The sequence below is a fragment of the Scylla paramamosain genome, chromosome 39 (genome assembly GCF_035594125.1).
Source record: "Scylla paramamosain isolate STU-SP2022 chromosome 39, ASM3559412v1, whole genome shotgun sequence".
NCBI classification, from domain to species: Eukaryota; Metazoa; Arthropoda; class Malacostraca; order Decapoda; family Portunidae; genus Scylla; species Scylla paramamosain.
In genome coordinates, this window is record NC_087189.1 from 14,407,382 (window position 1) to 14,427,922 (window position 20,541).

A 20,541-nucleotide genomic window follows, 5' to 3' on the forward strand; every position below is an offset into this window, starting at 1 on the left:
CCCCACCCCTCTCACTTATCAGCACACTTAACACACGTATCCTTTCATCGCTTTCCATATCACCTAGAGGCTTAAAATGAACTCACTCAGTCACTCCCTATCTCTCTCTCTCTCTCTCTCTCATCCACATATGTAAACACAATTTGTAAGTCTTCGTTCCTCTCCCCTCCCCTCCTCACTCTCTATTCCTTCCCTACCTAGCTAAGGATTCCATTAATGACTTTCCCCTGTCCCCTGACCTACCCATCTTCTCACTTATTACACTTCTATCAGTCATTTGTCTATTTAATAATCTCCCCATTCACTTTAAAGGTAATTTACAAGTTTTCACCTTCCCTACTTAGCTAAGGATTCCACTGTTGACTTTCCCCTGATCTTCGACCTATTTTTTTCACTGTCCACACTTCCATTATCATCTTTTATTATGTAGTAACCTCCTTGTTCACTTCAGTTCCTTCAAGTGAAATTTATAACGACTATCACCTAAATTATTACTCTAAACGTTAACTCTAGGTGAATAGCCTTTTATTTATTTATTTATTCATTTTTTTTTTTTTTACTGCCATCTGCACACCTGTCTGAAGCATACATTAGAGACAAACGCTTGCTTAATCATTATCCCTCCACCAAGGACACGTTTATGAGTTGCTCCACTGTTCACTATCACTCCTCCCTGCCACTATCCCCCTACATTCTTTCCCACCCCCGTTTTTTAGCCTACAACTAGTGACATTATTCCTATTTCTTGTCATTAAGTACTAAACACACTTTTCACTACCATCCCTCTTCCCTTCTTAAGTACCCTGCACTTATCTTCAATTACAACTACTATTTTTTTTCTGCCATAAGTACTAAGCACACTTGTTCACCATCTTCCCTCCTCTTCCTTCCTGTTCACCTTCTCGCCTTGCATTTATCCTATTACAAATACTAATATTCCTTTTATCACTTTTCACCGGCTTTCCTTATCTAATTATCATTTCTTTGTCATTTGTTATTATACACAATATTCCCTACCTCCTCCTTCTTCTACGGCTATTATTCACGTTGTAATTTACCTATGTTCGCTATTTTTTTTTTTTAATGCCGCCAAAACTTTCTCATCCTTCTGTTTTCTTTATATATATTCAAAAACACTTCCGACAATTGCCTCCTCCTCATTCTCTTATTATTAATCATACGAATACTCACTTGTCAAACTCTAAATATTTTATAAATCACAGACAACGGAAACAGAATCCTACACTTCGTTTTCTAATTTTGTACTCGCTATCATTTATCTGAGCGCCCCGTCTGTCTGTCTGTCTGTCTGTCTGTCTATCTGTCTCGTGTTATCACAATTTACACCTACTTCGTGATGTAAGGACCACCAGCCAACGTATAATGGACGATAACTCAATAGAAAAACTAACGAAAATTAAATCTTTCCAACTTTATCTTCAGTTATCAGCTAAAAAAAAAAAAAATAATAATAATAATACAAAAAAGACATACTTTCCACGGGTGCTTGGTAACCGTACTCACCACCACCACCACCACCACCACCCGCTCCTCTCCTCCCACGACACCTCCAGACAAAGACCATTACACGCCCGCCTCTCCTTGTCCGTTTGTGTACTAACCTTTCTCAAGTAAAGACGGTTACGGACCTACTCTCACTTAACGCAATGCATACACACTTCAGGCCATGCTCCGTCTTATATTATGCATGTTTCTCTGTCATATCCCCTGCTTGTTTGAATTAACGTCTCTGCGCAGGGTCTCTGTACACTCGCCTCCCTGTTGATGTGCAATACCGTAAGAAGTTAGGATTATGAAACATTTTTATAGCTTAATTGTATATACTACGATACATCTAGTCATATCACACTACTATTACTGTACTGCACTGTATATTTTAGGTTTATCGTGGCCATAAAGTTTACATATTTATTAACGGTAGCTTCATGATTCATAACGCGCTGTCTACGCAGTTATCAAGGTGGCCCATATTTGGTTATCATTACAAGAACACCAACTAACTACGCACTTCAGAAATGTACGTGTTTGCAGCTATTCCCTCTCCGAAGTCTTATTACTGACCGTTGATATATAATTGCGGTTCAAATATACGGTACATGTAATCTTCACTTTATAGTTCGTTAATCTTTAATTCTTTCAACGCGCACTTGGTTTTCTCTTCCACTTAAACGCCAACTATATATTTTTTTCTGCACCCCTCTATACAATACTAACCATATAAATTTTTACGTATTTTTTTTTTTTTTTTTTTTCTGCGGGTATCAAATTCATGACTTTTACTGCGGTTCGTGAGGTTTCATAGTTGGTTATTCAGTTGTCCATACCATCAATCTCTTTCCTCTCTCAGTGTATTACAAAAGACAGACCAGATAGGAAGGTGGGTTAAATAAATAAGCGTAGGTGTGATGTTAATACCTGATGTCTCGCCCTCCCACATCTCTCTTCCCGTTTTCTTTCGAGGTCATTCTGGCGCATCAATATATTTTCACTTCAAATTATTCATATGAACCCCGTTTACAGCTGTTGTTATTACCACTACAACGAGAGAGAGAGAGAGAGAGAGAGAGAGAGAGAGAGAGAGAGAGAGAGAGAGAGAGAGAGAGAGAGAGAGAGGGGGGGGGGGGGGAAGGGTTCACATCCATGAGCACAAAACGCGCGCCAAACGAAAATTAATGACCGTTACAGAAACAGCACGTACTGATGGTTTTATCTTCAGCATTACCGCCACGCATCACGCGGTCCCCCAGGCCAGCCCATGACAAGTAGTGATATTACGTCAGCAAGGGCGGAGCGAAGACTTCTGACGCTGCCCCATGGAGCCCTGGTGACGCAAGCTAAAATTACAGGACTACCTCTCCCACCGCGAAACTGCCGCGAGCTGGAATAGTACTTACAAGCGTTCAGCCGCGAGCCTAACCTGAGTAACAGGCAGCTTTCCTCTACATAAACTAAAGCCATATGGCGCAAGGCTGTTTCAAGTACGTATGATTAATTAAAAAAAAAAAGAATCCTTATCTATAGTTTACGAGCCTAACCACAGTAATAGGCAGCTCTCCTCTCTACATCAACTACAACCGTATGACGCAAGACTTTCAAGTACGCGAGATAAACTGCAAAGGGGTACCTGCATGTAGTTTGCTTCGCTGTTGTGCAAAAGTACACTTCACTTGCCTACTGGGAGGGTCGAGTCTGCTAACGCCCTCTGCTTCCCTTGATAATACAATGAACAGTCGTTTGATTCGACGGATTGCAACATAGGAAAGGGCATGGCTCCAAAACGAAAGCCTTTATAAGATATACCACCGCTCCTCAAATATTTCACAGCCACTTCCGTATTACTCAGAAATTCTCCCAAAAGTGGATTACGTCAGTCGTGTTTGTGTGTCACACTTACTAGTTAGTTCTATATTAATGTTAGTGTACGAATGAGTTGCTAGTTATTCTTTTCTTAAGTGTTTACGTGCTATTATCATATCATGCATGGGATGAGAGAGAGAGAGAGAGAGAGAGAGAGAGAGAGAGAGAGAGAGAGAGAGAGAGAGAGAGAGAGAGAGAGAGAGAGAGAGAGAGAGAGAGAGAGAGAGAGAGAGAGAGTCGGCCATACTTGTGATCGTGCTTGGTGTTGCAAGTGTGTGTGCAGCATGAGAAAAATTCCTAAGACTGACCATCAAGAGAGAGAGAGAGAGAGAGAGAGAGAGAGAGAGAGAGAGAGAGAGAGAGAGAGAGAGAGAGAGAGAGAGAGAGAGAGAGAGAGAGAGAGAGAGAGAGAGAGAGAGAGAGAGCCCTTGTGGAGTGTGAGAGGTGGGGCTTCAGTGAGAAAATAGACCGTTGGGGGAGAGAAGAGAGGAGAGGAGGGGTGGGAAGAAAGAGAGGAGTGAGAGGAGGGGGGGGAGGAGGAGAGGATGATGAAGCGGCGGCAAGGTGGTCGGGGTGAGAGCTGCGGATCCGGAAGGGGAGGGGGAGAGGTGGGGGGGAGAAGAGAATAAAGGAGGGAGAGCGGGCCGAGGGAAGGTCCCCCCACCTTCCCTCGGCCCGCCCTCCCTCCGAGGGAGCGGGGCGAGGCAGGGAGGGACAAGGTAAAGGGGGGAAGGGGAGGATAGGAGAGCGAGTGAGAGTGACAAGGGGTGGAATGGGGAGAGAACAGGGGGGAAAAAAGAGCAAACTGAGAGAGAGAGAGAGAGAGAGAGAGAGAGAGAGAGAGAGAGAGAGAGAGAGAGAGAGAGAGAGAGAGAGAGAGAGAGAGAGAGAGAGAATGGACTACTTGAACGCGGGTATAAAATCATGGGTGCAATTTTTCACTCCCAGTATAATCTGTCCCGCCATGTTATCGTGATGCAATAGGCGGTGATAAGAGCACAGAAACATAGGCATTAATCACCATTATTTCCATCGGTTACGCAATATGCTTAACAAGAGACACTAAAACGTATGCTCGCTTCAACTCGCGTGAAATTCATATGCTATACACCGTCAGGGATTTTTGAGTGTTACAGAACAGCGTAAAAAGAGAAATAAAGTAACTCCTTACGTGGATGGAGAATGGAGAAAATGAATAAAAATAAAATTCAGAACTTCAACGTGAATCATGCCAGGGCTGCTTCTCTGATCGCCCGGTAGACATCTTGGCCAGCCGGCTACTCGGTTACTAACACCCAATACCTTGAGTCGATGGGGGTAAGAAACCGTCCCCCTGTGTTGTTTCAAGCACACTTAGCACTTCACTCTTCCCTCATGCCCCAAAACGTTGTCAGATCCCCTCCCAGCCCCCACTCATCCCTTGTACGAAGTCAACAGCGAAGTCATCTTGCAGTCCACGAAGACGCAGCCCAAGACCTGAATAGACTCAAAACCATTAATGCAACGAGAAAAATGCCTAAATACTAGCGTTAATGGAGGTGATCAGTCCTAAAGGCCTAATCGTGGGGGAATGCAAGATTCAAGGGCGCTAAAAATGTAATAAAAGAAAGTTATCGATTGCTCATGAGTGGGTAGTGGGGGTAGGGGGAGAAGGGGTGGCCCAGTTACAATTCAAGCTTTCACTGCAATTATACGGCTTTTTGGGCGCTATGATCACGTTACTGAATTACTCTAAGAGCGCTAACTAATCGAGCCAAACCTGAGACGGACGAACAACAAGATGGAGGAGGAGGACAGCACGAGATCACTAGGGTGGAGGGAGGGACCAGACCAGACCAGCCAGCCTTGTCTTCCTGCCGCTCCTCTGACGAATACTTTACCTTAATTTCAATTGCCGTTTGATCAAATCTGGGGGTAAATGGAAAATAGTATGAGTTGACTAGCCTATGTCAATGTATGAAATAGGAATATCAACTCTAAGCGGAGGAGGTAAACGGGACGGAAAGATCTTGAGCGTCTCTCCCTCCCCGCACGTCCTACTCCCGCTCTTGCTGGCGGGCGAATGATAGAGCGCAGGCAACGCCGCTCTACCGCCATGACGTCATCACGCGGCGCCAACCATTTCACTCACTTCCACTTTCTATCGCTCAAAAGCTAAGATTCCACCCTTAAACATGGGACGATGATTTTAAAAAGAGTACAACTTTTTTCAAATAGGGCCGCGCAGGCATCATGGGACTATACCTATGACGTCACGCGGGAGTCTCCAGTGTTCCAGCGTTTCGTTCACTGTATGTTACTATCGTTCAACTCGCCTTAACTAAGTACTATTATCTGGCTGAAATAAAATAAATAAAATATATAATTATAGAAATGGGTGGCTTGCGTTGAGGCTAGGCCATTCTCTTCCTAAAGATGCTAAACACTGCAAGAATCTTAACATTACTTATACAACTATTATATTGCTTTCTAATACCGTAAAGTAACTCATAATGTCCTCTTTGAACACACCCTATCAACAAGGACGATGAACAAGCACTGGCCGCATGACAAAAGGGGGAGACAAAAGCAGGAAGCGTCACTCACATCGTGCACGTGAAAGCAACAAAGATGAATTTGAAAGAAGCGTCAACTTGTCTTTGTGGCCTCAATTTCTCTGCACTAACATCATTTATTCCTTCACTGATATTCCCCTGGGTTTCTGAAGTCAGCGGCCGCCACAGAACATCACGGGACAAGCTTTCTCTCATTATAATAACGCCCAACCCCTACAAAGACATATTTGGCGAGATGTACGATAATTTCCTACAAATACAGAAAGAGAATTGAAATAACCACTTTCCATCTCTAGAGCACTGACTCCTTGCGTAATACAAATAATAAACTCCTCTCCCCTCATGCACGGGGAAGATTCAAGGGGTGCATACTGAAAACAGGCAAACGTGTTTTCTTTGTAACTCGAGAAGCGAGGGACTTCCAAACGTGACAAAGAAATGAGGTGGAGGTGGTCAGGTCATGGTTGGGGAAGCGTGGGTCTGGGGAATGAGGGGGGAGGGGGGATAGAAAGAAGGGGGGAAGAGAAAGAACGCCATTTAGAAGTCAAGGGTGAATGACCAAGAAATTCTAATCCACTGAATGTTAACTTACTTTTCATGTGTTTATCAGGTATATTTACTTACACGTATGCTGAATTTGCTTTCCTAATCAGTTTAGTGCATCTTAATACCTACATCCATAAAAACACTAACATGCACTTAAATTTAATACCCCGGGGTGAATACATACAAATGTTTTTTACGTGCAAAACAAGGTCACTTTCTTTATGTGATGCCTTGAATATTGCAATTCAAAACCATTCACGTCTGATAGTCGTGTGGGTCTGACACTGCTTCAAGATTTCTATATTCCGTACTGTAGTTTACGTATGTGTGTTTATACATCCACGTATTGGTGCTGGCTTAGTAGGCTTGCCATGTGTGTGTGTGTGTGTGTGTGTGTGTGTGTGTGTGTGTGTGTTGCCGTGGATGATTATTTGCGCGTAGCATTATAGTGAGCTGTGTATGTAGGCTTTCTCTCTCTCTCTCTCTCTCTCTCTCTCTCTCTCTCTCTCTCTCTCTCTCTCTCTCTCTCTGCAGCGTATACGTTCCTTGGTCCTTATAATACTGAGAGAGAGAGAGAGAGAGAGAGAGAGAGAGAGAGAGAGAGAGAGAGAGAGAGAGAGAGAGAGAGAGAGAGAGAGAGAGAGAGAGCATATGCAAGACAATATAACATGAAAACCGAACAGTGACCATCCACGGAGCCTTTTGTACCATCATAACCAACATCACTACCATACTATACACGTTTATGATTCCTTACAACAACAACAGCAACAACATGAAGTGGAGAGGCCTTGCACGTCCCAGCAGACACAATACAATACAAGGATCGTGTAGCGTGCCCTGAAGTTGACGCCCTTCTCACCCTATCTCCTCGCCAAGGCCTCACTGTAGTACCCAAGGACTGTACCCACTGACTTCTCTTCCCGCCCCAGGGTACACCAAGGAAAATAGACTCACTGTTTTTGGCGCGGGTGAAGAATTTAGCTCACTGTTAACCATATTTCCAAGGTCCTCGGTAGCTAAGACAAGGGACTGCTTTCTCAACCTGTCTACGTCTTATCTCCACTACACCTTCAACATAATAGTGGTTATTATAGGAAGGTTCAAATGTGTTTTAATGATTCCAGCGATAGTTTAACGTTGCTTCTGTACCTTCAATAGGAGAAGCACCCATGAAAACCCAATCCAATGAAATGACCAGTTTTTAAATACTTGGCAATACGCCCTAAAAAAAAATAATAGATAAATAAAAAAATAAATAAATACTTATCCATACATATTCACTGATACTATTAAAGCTCACCTTAGCTATACTGTAGTGGGTGGAGTGGAAATACAAGTCCTTTACCAAACAACTTACCTCTGCTCCAGCCACGCATATCCTTCCCACACTCCTACAAGCTTACCCTGAAACACTGCACGTCTTAGCTACCACCTCTAGACCAGGTTTCAAGGTTTTCATGTAGATTCCACCCATTCCATTAAGATTCCTCTATTAAAACCAGCCAGTCCCCACACTAAGCTAATTCCCAATGAGACATGATCACATCTACATTAGAGGGTGTTACGTTCGCGCGGGAAAACTTCTCAGGACGAACTTTGAAGATTTACCAGTTTTAGGTGCAAATTGGTCACCATATCACCTCATATTTGATCCCCCGAGCCCCTGTACTCAAGCCAGATAAGTCAGCATACACGGACAGTCAGCGTGTGATGCAGAGAACGCACAAAGCTTACCAGAGCAGCAGCCGGTCTTACCTTCCCCAGCTTACCGAGGCCATCCCTGTCCCTCTCCGCACTGGCGCCATGTGGCTCACCCGTTCCTTGTCGTTACTGATTCCAGGGCATGCAGTCTCGTCAAACGCAAGTAAACGAAGGTAGTACAACAAATCGTTTTTCTTTTCTTTTCCTGCTCCTTGTTGCGATTACTGCTCATCCCACGCAAAATACGATTATTATTATTTTTTTTTTTTATTGTTCTGTTGCTATTAGCGATTCCAGTATATGCAATTTAATCAATAAATTAGCTCATGTTGACAAGCTTATATCTGTTGGGCTTTTGTGCTGTTTACTGCAATGATAAATGCACTGATAGAGATAATAATGACATCATGTAGTGTTAAATCTTGGTAGCAGACATATTAGCTATATAGGTTGATCAATATAACATTACTACATGTCCACCTAGTAATCTATCTATACCATTTGAACTTGGCTATCTTTAAACCAATACTTCGAAAAAAAAAACTGATAAAGAGATTGCAACTTCCAATCTCGTGTAGATTTCATATAACATTCAATGATTTTTTTTTTTTTTTTTATGTAGGAAGGACACTGGCCAAGGGAAACAAAAATCCAATAAAAAAAATATGCCTACTGAAATGCCAGTCCCATAAAAGGGTCAAAGCAGTGGTCAAAAATTGATGAATAACTGTCTTGAAACCTCCCTCTTGAGGGAATTCAAGTCATAGGAAGGTGGAAATACAGAAGCAGGCAGGGAGTTCAAGAGTTTACCAGAGAAAGGGATGAATGATTGAGAATACTGGTTAACTCTTGCGTTAGAGAAGTGGACAGAATAAGGGTGAGAGAAAGAAGGAAGTCTTGTGCAGCGAGGCCGCGGAAGGAGGGGAGGCATGCAGTTATCAAGATCAGAAGAGCAATTAGCATGAAAATAGCGGTAGAAGACAGCTAGATATGCAACATTGCGGCGGTGAGAGAGAGGCTGAAGACAGTCAGTTGGATGTCTATGAAAAGACGTGGAAAAGTGCAGGGTGGTATCATCAGCGTAGGAGTGGATAGGACAAGAAGTTTGGTTTAGAAGATCATTAATGAATAATAAGAAGATAGTGGGTAACAGGACAGAACCCTGAGGAACACCACTGTTAATAGATTTAGAAGAACAGTGACCGTCTACCACAGCAGCAATAGAACGGTCAGAAAGGAAACTTGAGATGAAGTTACAGAGAGAAGGATAGAAACCGTAGGAGGGTAGTTTGGAAATCAAAGCTTTGTGCCAGCTTTTGATATGTCCAAGGCAACAGCAAAAGTTTCACCAAAATCTCTAAAAGAGGATGACCAAGACTCAATAAGGAAAGCCAGAAGATCACCAGTAGAGCGGCCTTGACGGAACCCATACTGGCGATCAAAATTTAATAGAAGGTTGTGAAGTGATAATGTTTAAGAATCTTCCTGTTGAGGATAGATTCAAAAACTTTAGATAAGCAGGAAATTGAAGCAGTAGGACGGTAGTTTGAGGGATTAGAACGGTCACCCTTTTTAGGAACAGGTTGAATGTAGGCAAACTTCCAGCAAGAAGGAAAGGTAGATGTTGACAGACAGAGCGGAAAGAGTTTGACTAGGCAAGGTGCAAGCACGGAGGCACAGTTTCGGAGAACAATAGGAGGGATCCCATCAGGACCATAAGCCTTCCGAGGGTTTAGGCCAGCGAAGGCATGGAAAACATCATTGCGAAGAATTTTAATACGTGGCATGAAGTAGTCAGAGGGTGGAGGAGAGGGAGGAACAAGCCCATAATCGTCCAAGGTAGAGTTTTTAGCAAGGGTTTGAGCGAAGAGTTCAGCTTTGGAAATAGATGTGATAGCAGTGGTGCCATCTGGCTGAAATAGAGAAGGGAAAGAAGAAGCAAAGTTATTGGAGATATTTTTGGCTAGATGCCAGAAATCACGAGGGGAGTTAGATCTTGAAAGGTTTTGACATTTTCTGTTAATGAAGGAGTTTTTGGCTAGTTGGAGAACAGACTTGGCATGGTTCCAGGCAGAAATATAAAGTGCATGAAATTCTGGTGATGGAAGGCTTAAGTACCTTTTGTGGGCCACCTCTCTATCATGTATAGCACGAGAACAAGCTGTGTTAAACCAAGGTTTAGAAGGTTTAGGACGAGAAAAAGAGTGAGGAATGTACGTCTCCATGCCAGACACTATCACCTCTGTTATGCGCTCAGCACACAAAGACGGGTCTCTGACACGGAAGCAGTAGTCATTCCAAGGAAAATCAGCAAAATACCTCCTCAGGTCCCCCCCAACTAGCAGAGGCAAAACGCCAGAGGCACCTTCGCTTAGGGGGATCCTGAGGAGGGATTGGAGCGATAGGACAAGATAAAGATATGAGATTGTGATCGGAGGAGCCCAACGGAGAAGAAAGTGTGACAGTATAAGCAGAAGGATTAGAGGTCAGGAAAAGGTCAAGAATGTTGGGCGTATCTCCAAGACGGTCAGGAATACGAGTAGGGTGTTGCACCAATTGCTCTAGGTCATGGAGGATAGCAAAGTTGTAGGCTAGTTCACCAGGATGGTCAGTGAAGGGAGAGGAAAGCCAAAGCTGATTGCCAGTATTATACTAACTATAGCGACAGTGTTATAGACGTGTTTATATGTAGTATCCCTATATATTCTTCATAAAAAAAAAATAAATAAAAATAAATAAATAAAATAAAGATAAAAAAAAAAAATTCGTCATCCATACCTACATATCCGGCACTTTATTACCAACTATACAATCTTATCATAAACTATACAATTATTAACAAACTGTACCACAAACAATCTCAATACACAAGCAGGATTATTATTATTTTTTTTTTACCCATCTTTCCATCACATTCCTACTCAGTTCACAAGCCTGCCTCACCCCCCCCCATCCCCCCCATGTGCCGTGAATGCCATCGCTGCGTCCCGGATAAGTGCCATGATTCATAAGTGGCGCTGATAGTGACAAGCAGCCAGCCAATGATAAGATACATATTTAATCCTTGCTGAGAGAGAGAGAGAGAGAGAGAGAGAGAGAGAGAGAGAGAGAGAGAGAGAGAGAGAGAGAGAGAGAGAGAGAGAGAGAGAGAGAGAGAGAGAGAGAGAGAGAGAGAGAGAGAGAGAGAGAGAGAGAGAGAATCATTAGTAATCTATCCTGAAATATTCTTCATGACTTGACATTTTTCTAATCTCTTACTCTCTCTCTCTCATATTCACCACTACCTTCACATCTTTCTTTTCCTTTACCCTCTTCGTCCTTGCTTCCCTCCTCAACCCACCCAAACTACACCTCTTCTAACCTTCACATCTCTTTTCTTTCTTCCCTCTTTTTCACCCCATCCAAACCCCTGCCTCTTCTAACCAAGCTCTTCCTGGTTCCTCCTCATCTATGCATCCACCTCCTGATGCTGTTCTTGCCGCAGACTTTTAGGTTGCATTGGTCGACATTCTGGGTACTTGTCAGTGTAGAAACTCTTCACCTCCCCTTCATGTACCAACATATCAAGCTTCACCTGTAGAGGGAGTAAGGGATAGAGGAGTTATCAGTGGCAGGCAGAGTGTGGCTATATAGTGAACGAGCTGGTAGTGAGAGGTGGTAGGTCATGGGTTGTTTGTAGTGAGTGGTTGGGATTGTGGTGTTTGGTATAGATCATGGAGAGAGATGTGATAGAGGGATAACTGAAGGATTGTCTAAATGAAAACTGCTCCTGTCTTGTCTTTTTTTTGATAACTTAATTTTATAAGGGAAAGTCGATATGATAAAAGACAAAACTGAAGACTATCTAAATGAAAACTGTCTCTGTCATGTCTTTTTTCTGATAAGATTTTTTTTCTTCTTACTCATTTTATCTGCCAGGTATCTGATGTGATTTTTCTTTCTTCCTCATCAAATCATTAAGTTCAAATTAATATCTCAGTGTTTCTAGGTGTAGTCTTGCCAGTAAGACCCTCAAAACTATAGATAGTGTCTCCCATAAGAGGGCTGAGCTAAAACAATAACTTCAAAGGAAAAATAAAATAAAATAAAAATAAATAAATAAATAAAATAAAAATAAAATAAATAAATAAACAAATAAATAAATAAATAAATAAATAACAAATAAAATAACAAATAACTACTGAAACAACTTACAAAGAGGATACAATGCTCTCTCTTTTCAACTGCAACCATGCTACCTTCACTCACTTCACTTCACCATTCCCTTCCCTTCCTCACCCTCCCACCAACTCTCCTCACACCACAAACTTCTTCAGCACACTATATAACCACTACAGCACTTCGAAACAGCAACCATATACCCAGTTACATAATCATGGCACTCCACTCATCCCTCAGCCTCTCCTGGTGAAATAGTGGAATAGACACAAAGTTGAGTAGCAGGAGCAGTACCTTCTCCTTATTGCGTCGCACGGCAAGGCTCTTGAGGTACAGTTCATAGCTGTACAACTTAGTGTAAGGTGGAGGGTACTTCTTGCGTTGTAGCTGTACACGGCCCCCCATCAGGTACTGCAGTGGGAATGGAGGAAAGGAAGTGGTGCTACTTTTAATCTTGTGGAATGGTATGATTGGTTATATATAGACGGCAACACAGCATTGGTTACTCTATAGAAAGAAAAGTACGCCACTGTTAATTTTAAGGTGACTGATTAAATATTTATGGCAACACAGCATCAGTCACTCTATAGAACTGATTAGGTATTCACAGCAACACAGCATTGGTCATTCTGTACAAAGGAAAGTATACTCCTGTAAATTTTGTGGCAGGGTCTGAATGATTGAATACATTTTACAGCATCACAGCATTGGTTACTCTATAGAAAGGAGAGGATGTAATATTAATTTTATGCCAGGAACTCAAGAACTTAAGAAATAAAGGAAGCTGCAAGAAACCATCAGGCCTACAAGTGGCAATCCCTGTATAAAATATATCTACACATTTCCACCTATCATCCCCATCCATAACTCTGTCTAATGTTCTCTTAAAGCTCCCTAATCACTCAGCACTAACAGCTTGACTACTGAGTCCATTCCATTCACCTGCCGCCCTTTTTTTGAGAACCAATTCCTTCTTATCTCTTTTTAAACCTAAATTTTTCAAGCTTGAAGAGTTTGAATGTTTGTATGTACACAGCAACACAGCAGCAGGAAGACAGAGGAGAGGAAGAGCTGCTCCTGCTAATTTTAAGCTCCATCTCCTCCTCTACTGCTGTTTGTTCTTCCTTTCTGCACCACTTTTTAACTATGATTTCCTCTCAAAATCCACCTCACGATTGCTTCCTTTCATAACCTTGTAACTTAACTTCCTCCCTTCGTTCCCCTTTAGATAGTGTGGCTTATAGTAAATAGACTTATAAGGAACAACAAATCTACAAGTTTATTCTTTCTTTCTATACCACTTTTTAACTATGATTTCCTTTCAAAGTCCACCTCACACTTGGTTCCTTGCTTCCCTTATAACTCAACATTCACCCTTCCTTCCCCCTCTCCACTCCTCACCCTGGTAAGGTCCAACTCCTCCTCCTGTGGTATTTCTGCCCTGGTCCGCACTACACTGTCTTCAGGGGATGCCACCACTTTTGGGAAATTCAGCTGCTCCTTTCGGAACTCCACCAAATGTAGCTTCTTCTCATTAGCCAGCTGCTGGTGTGTCTTCTGTCAGTGAGAAGTAGAGGGAGTAAACAGTGGTGATCTGCTTTGTTAATGATGATATAGGTTGTTGTTGCTATCTATCTATCTATTATCTTCTCATTAGCCAGGGTTTGGTGTGTCTTCTGCATGTGAGGTAAAGGGGGAAGTAAACACTGATGATTTGTCTTGTGCCAATCCCCAAACAGTCAAAAGTGATCATCAAAAATTGAAGGGTAAGTGTCTTGAAACCTCCCTCTTGAAAGAGTTCAAGTCAAAGGAAGGAGGAAATACAGAAGCAGGCAGGGAATTCTAGCACTTACCAGAGAAAGGGATGAATGATCGAGACTACTGGTTAACTCTTGCATTTGAAAGGTGGGCAGAATGGAGATGAGAGAAAGAAAAAAGTAGTGTATGTTGTTGTTATAGTCTAAAAATCTATCAACCTATATCTATTCATCCATAATATATCTTTTTGTAACCCCAGAGCAGTGCCCCTCTCACACCCACACACCTGATTAATGAGGCCCAGGAAGAAGGCCTTGGTCATGTTCTGCACATTGCATATCCCCTCCACCTTGGCGTGCAGGTCCTTGATGCCCACCACTTCACAGATGGTGCGGATGGCCCTGTGGCACACCAGCCCATACCCCTCTGGCATCTTCTTCACGTAGATCTTGGTGGCACCGTACTGAGTAAAGAAGTCGTGAAGAACTGCAAGGTGAAGGAATGGTGAGAGAACTGCAATGTGAAGGGATGGTGAGAACTGCAATGTGAAGGAATGGTGAGGAAATGCAAAGGGTGAATGAAGAAATAAAACATGAAGGAATGGGTGAGAGAACTGCAATTTAAAGGAATGGTGAGAGAATTTCACTGTACAGGAATGGTAAGAGAACAACAAAATGAAGGAACGGGTGAGGAACAGCAATGTGAAGGAATGGGTGAATGAGAAACTGCAAAGTAAAGGAATGGGTGAGAGGACTGTAACATGAAGAAATGGGTGAATGAAGAGCTGCAACATGAAGGAACGAGTGATGGAAGAACTACAACATAAACAAATGGGTGAATGGATGAATGGTGTTTTTAATTATCTTAGTAAGCCTTTTTTTTCCTTGTATCTCTTACATAAAAAAAGTATATAAGGTTTGTGATAGGCAAAAAAAAAAAAAAAAAAAAAAAAAAAAAAAGGCGCCTATATCTTACCCTTTCTCTGTACACACATTTCTTGCTTCATACATTCATCCAATCCTTTATATTCCTGTTCTGAACCTTTCCCTGACACAACATTTCTCTCCTGCTTTCCTTGCACCATTTTACTCTTTCCTGCACACCCTCAGACCACACAATGATAGATTACACCTTCTTAACAATGTATTTACAACTTCCTGCTCTGTTTTTATAGTGCTGTGTAGTGTAGTGAAGTCAATCAGCCTTGCAAGAACCTAGATGTCTGTGTCTGTTTGAAATATCCTTAGAATCTAATCTCTTTTTTTCATACCTTGCAGTTCTTCCTCTCTCTGCATGTGTTGATTCACCAGTGTATATAATTCTTCATTTTTTGTATGGCATCCTGCAATGTGGTCACCTTGTCAATAGTAACTACCTATATACAATTTTGCACCTGCCTCTCTCCTTGCACTGACTAACCAGTGTGGTCATTGTAGCGCTGTATATGAAGCTTCTGTCCTGTCCTGTTCTTCACTGTTTTGTATGGGATCCTGCACTGTGGTTGCCTTGAAAACAGTAACTTAACACAATTTTCCAGCCCCTCCCAGCTCCCTCTCTCCTTGTATTGACTAACCAGTGTGGTCATTGTAATGTTGTACATGGAGAAGCTTCTGTCCTGCCCTGTTCTTCATTTTTTGTATGGAATCCTATGCTGTGGTTGCCTTGAAAATAGTAACCTACACAATTTTCCAGACCCCCGTAGCTCCCTCTCTGCTTGCATTGACTCACCAGTGTGGTCATTGTAGCGCTGTATATGAAGAAGCTTCTGTCCTGCCCTGTTCTTCACTTTTCGAATGGCATCCTGCACTGTGGTTGCCTTGCTCAGTGCAAACCCCGCCAGCCCGTTGCCATTACCGGTGACTGCGAAGATGCTCATGCGCCTCTTCCTGCCAAACACCGCAGTCATGCATGTCACCACCTTGAGCTCCAGCACCTTGGTGTCGAAACCCTCAAAGCTGTCTGTAATGGTGGTGGTGGTGGAGGGTTAGGTAGTGGTGGTCGTGAAGTGAGCATTACTGATGTTTTTTTTGGTGTGTACAATAAAGTGAGGGAAAGATAAATGATAAAAAAACAGTAATATAAATTAACAAGATCACCAGAACATTTAACATTCCACCCATCACCTTCACCAACAGGGATATGAATGAGAGAGAGAGAGAGAGAGAGAGAGAGAGAGAGAGAGAGAGAGAGAGAGAGAGAGAGAGAGAGAGAGAGAGAGAGAGAGAGAGAGAGAGAGAGAGAGAGAGAGAGAGAGAGAGAGAGAGAGAGAGAGAGAGAGAGAGAGAGAGAGAGATGAATGGAAGATCAGAAATAGTAAAAAATAGAATAAATGAATAAAATAAATAAAATAAATCACTAGTACACTCCACAACCCACCCCCTCACCTTCACCAATAGCGTTCGGTGCTCCAATGCTCCGTCCTGGCATCTTGGTACCACTCCAGCCTCTCTCCAGCGGGTCAAGCTTGAGCATACGAAACTTCCCCTGAGAGTCTCGAATCTTGATCAACTTAGCCTCCCTCTCCTCATCCTTCGGAAGTTGATGCTGTTGGATCAACTCTCGGCCTCGCAGGATGGGTGCATTCAGGCCGGGCCACACCATGTTCTCCCTCCCTTTAGGTCAGATATCTCAGGTTGGTCACAGTAGAAAGGTACGTCTTTTATGTAAGAGGGCACTGGTTAAAGGCAACAATATGAGTGAAGAAAGGCTCGCTGAGGTGCCAGCTGCAAAAGAAATATCAAAAAGGTCATCCAAAGGTGAAGGCTACGTGTCTTGAAATCTCCCTTTTGAAAGACCTCAATTCAAAGGAAGGAGGAAATACAGAAGCAGGTATGGAGTTCATTAGTTTACAAGAAAAAGGGAGGAATGATTAACTTTTTGCAGGAGGATGGGAGGCATGAAGTTAGCAAGATCAGAAGAGCAGCTAATGACACACCTCCTCTTCCTCCTGCACACAAACTCAGGCACACATCATATCAAACACTTATGAATGAAATAAAAGAGACTTGATTCAATCCTGTGAAAATACATATAGGTAGGTAAATACACCAATGCACCCAATAACCACCACACCCACTCGTCCTTACCAATGCCGATGACTTGGCCACGGTTTAGATCCTTGGCTATCTTCTTGCCCACTCCCTTCCCTCGGCCCTGCTTCTTGCCTGCATTGCTCACACTGGTCACACCCTTCCACAGCTGCTCAGCCGTCACTGTGAGGGAGACGAAAGGATGAGTCAAAGAGAATGAGAGAGAAAGATGTCCTATGAGAGGTATTTCATTACTTGAATGGGTGTTATAGGATGAAGGAGTGAGAGCAAATATCATAAGATGTTCTAGTACCACATAAGAGTGAATGTTGGGTTCTAATGCCACATAAGATTAAATGTACATTATTACTAAAATGGAGAGTGTTGAAGTTAAGTTAGTGCTTTGATCTCCGAAGTTATGAGAGAGACCTTAGTGGGAAGATTTTGTTGTCTTGGTGCATTGGATTATAATATTATTGTAGGCACTAAACATAGAGGTAAATTATATCTGACACATTTGTTGTAAGTACACATGCATAGTACACTAAATCTCAGTGTCTTCTTTACATGCTATTCATGAGGTGGTTAGATTAGCATTTTTTTATCAGTCATCAAAAGAACATTTGAGATTCATAAAGAAAATGGTAGTGTTTGATATACACGTCAACAAGTAATGAAGGTCTGATGAAAAGTTCTTGTTTAACAATTATTACTTTTTTTGAGAATATTCCTGTGAAAGTAGTGTTCAATGTAAGTTACAAAATCAGGCAACTGACAAACGAATTTCCTTATAAACCAGTGGAGGCAACACACAACCTTATTCCCTCCATTAAGATACACTCACTTCTTTTAACAATTATTACTTTATTTGAGAATATGCCTTGGAAAACTGTACTGCTAACTATAAGGAATAAAAAACAGGTAACTGACCAACAAATTTCCCCACGAACAAATTAAACTATTGCACAACCTTACACTCTCCATTAACCTTTTCACTGTAATACAAAACAGTTTGCAGTACCAGAAGCAATGTGAAGTCTTTATAAGTGTCTACAAGAAAATTAGCAATAAAAAAGAATACATTTTTGCAATTTCTTCCCAGTTCAAAGACGGGATGTGGCTGTAGAACAAGTAAAGATGTCTCAGTGTTTGGTAATTAGGGAAAGGTGTAACAAGTGGCAGTCAGAGTTGATATTGAGTTAGGCAATATTCAGTGTAGGAGCCTCACATCTGTTGAAGAAGCTGGTGTGCCTGATGGCCTGGACCAGCGGGGAGGAGGCGCCACACAGGGCCGGGTGCTGTTGTCCATCGCTCGGCTTGCGAACACTCACGGCCGCCACCGCCAAGCCTCTTAGCCCTGTTGATCCATACTGTTATTAATGCATGTCTATCTATTTTCATCTATTATCCCCTTCCATAAATACGTCTAATCTTTTAATGTTCCCGAATGATTGAGCACTAACATGGGCGCGTATTCAGAAACGCTTTGCTCTCACCAAGGCCAGAGATGATTAACCCGTTTCTCGAGCGTGTTCCTCCTATTAATAATGTAAATATGTTGTTAACCTGTCAGTAGAACCATATAAAAAAAAAACACCCTTAAAAACCCGTGTCACTTCACCACGACTATTGAGAGCAAAGCATTTCTGAATACGCTCCGTGATTACGGAGCCCAAATACAGAGTTGATAAATGGAATGGTGACCTCTACCCTACGGGCGCCACATGACCTCCCTGGTGTGGCGCATGTGTCATCACTCCTCCAGGCTTCCCGGACTCACCAGCTGTGGGATGGAAGCACAGTTGCCTGGCAGGGAGAGACAAACAGACCAGCCTCACCGGCGCTGCCATGTTTATGCTGATGCTGATGATGGTTGTTGCTGTTGGTCTTGTTCTTACCGGAGCTCAAAGTTCCGATGTTTTGGCATGTGTCTAAAAGAAAAGCATCGGCCAAAGGTGACTGTCAAACCTTATTACTGCTGAAAAGGCTTTGTTGATTAGCTAAAAAATATATAAACAAACAAATAAATAAATAAATAAAAATAAGTAAATAAATAAAAGTGACTGTAGAACTGCCCCCTAATCTCCTACCTGAAAGTTTCGTGTGATCAATGTCACATAAACTGGTAGTACGTATGGCGAACCAACACAAATAGAAAAATATTTAAAAAGAAAAATATATATATATCTATGGGATACACAGCTAGAATGCAGAAAATCGAACTGCCAAGCACCACATGAAAGATAGAGGGGAAGAGAGGAAGACAAAGATATAAGGTAATAGACAGATCATAGAGAGCAACAGCCCTCATCCACATGACTCAAAAGCGAAGGTGGAGGAACATGTCTACCCTCACAGGTCATTTGACACGGCACTTCGGCAAATAAATATTAACATTCTGCTTATTACACATCTCCCTCTACCTTGAACACATTTATTTTTATTATTATTATTATTATTTTTTTTTTTTTTATGTAGGAAGGACACTGGCCAAGGGAAACAAAAATCTAATAAAAAAAAAAATGCCCACTGAAATGCAAGTCCCATAAAAAGGGTCAAAGCAGTGGTCAAAAATTGATGAATAAGTGTCTTGAAACCTCCCTCTTGAAGGAATTCAAGTCATAGGAAGGTGGAAATACAGAAGCAGGCGGGGAGTTCCAGAGTTTACCAGAGAAAGGGATGAATGATTGATAATACTGGTTAACTCTTCCGTTAGAGAGGTGGACAGAATAGGGGTGAGAGAAAGAAGAAAGTCTTGTGCAGCGAAGCCGCGGAAGGAGGGGAGGCATGCAGTTAGCAAGATCAGAAGAGCAGTTAACATGAAAATAGCGGTAGAAGGCAGCTAGATATGCAACATTGCGGCGGTGAGAAAGAGGCTGAAGACAGTCAGTTAGAGGAGAAGAGTTGATGAGACGAAAAGCTTTTGACTCCACCCTGTCTAGAAGAGCAGTATGAGTGGAACCCTCCCAGACATGTGAAGCATACTCCATACATGGACGGATAAGGCCCTTGTACAGAGTTAGCAGCTGGGGGGGGGGGTGTGAGGAAAACTGGCGGAGACGTCTCAGAACACCTAACTTCATAGAAGCTGTTTTAGCTAGAGATGAGATGTGAAGTTTCCAGTTCAGATTATAAGTAAAGGACAGACCGAGGATGTTCAGTGTAGAAGAGGGGGACAGTTGAGTGTCATTGAAGAAGAGGGGATAGTTGTCTGGAAGGTTGTGTCGAGTTGATAGATGGAGGAATTGAGTTTTTGAGGCATTGAACAATACCAAGTTTGCTCTGCCCCAATCAGAAATTTTAGAAAGATCAGAAGTCAAGCGTTCTGTGGCTTCCCTGCGTGATATGTTTACATCCTGAAGGGTTGGACGTCTATGAAGAGGCGTGGAAAAGTGCAGGGTGGTATCATCAGC

At 42.4% G+C, this 20,541-nt stretch overlaps 2 protein-coding genes across 5 annotated transcripts in view; both read right to left on the bottom strand.

Annotated features, from left to right (window-relative positions):
• Positions 1-8,329, bottom strand: part of LOC135092270 (uncharacterized) — a 29,319-nt gene extending 20,990 nt beyond the window's left edge. The window contains exon 1 of one of the 4 annotated variants that reach the window (XM_063990704.1): positions 8,238-8,329. The gene's annotated coding sequence lies outside the window, so the exon portion shown is untranslated. Of the gene's footprint in view, positions 1-3,145; positions 3,571-5,258; positions 5,457-7,436; positions 7,563-8,237 lie in introns of those variants that run through there. The other 3 variants (XM_063990705.1, XM_063990703.1, XM_063990706.1) reach the window with 3 other exon arrangements.
• Positions 8,330-8,437: 108 nt separating this feature from the next.
• On the bottom strand, positions 8,438-19,057 carry LOC135092271 (small ribosomal subunit protein uS5m-like). Its single transcript, XM_063990707.1, has 9 exons — positions 18,909-19,057; positions 18,357-18,485; positions 17,186-17,311; positions 16,484-16,711; positions 15,828-16,058; positions 14,386-14,585; positions 13,743-13,898; positions 12,636-12,752; positions 8,438-11,757 (listed from the first exon to the last, which is right to left on the bottom strand). The coding sequence occupies exons 1-9, from the start codon at positions 18,976-18,978 to the stop codon at positions 11,632-11,634; spliced, it is 1,383 nt and encodes a 460-aa protein (XP_063846777.1). The 5' UTR covers positions 18,979-19,057; the 3' UTR covers positions 8,438-11,631.
• Between the last annotated feature and the right edge of the window lie 1,484 nt (positions 19,058-20,541).

Bases quoted from the DNA above. Each gene is read 5' to 3' on its own strand.
- LOC135092271 (XM_063990707.1), bottom strand. From the start codon at position 18,978: ATGGCAGCGCCGGTGAGGCTGGTCTGTTTGTCTCTCCCTGCCAGGCAA. The intron at 17,312-18,356 runs GTGAGGCTCCTA...TCTCCCTCACAG, and splicing joins CACCAGCTTCTTCAACAGAT to TGACGGCTGAGCAGCTGTGG. The intron at 16,059-16,483 runs GTGAGGGGGTGG...CCACCATTACAG, and splicing joins ACCGAACGCTATTGGTGAAG to ACAGCTTTGAGGGTTTCGAC.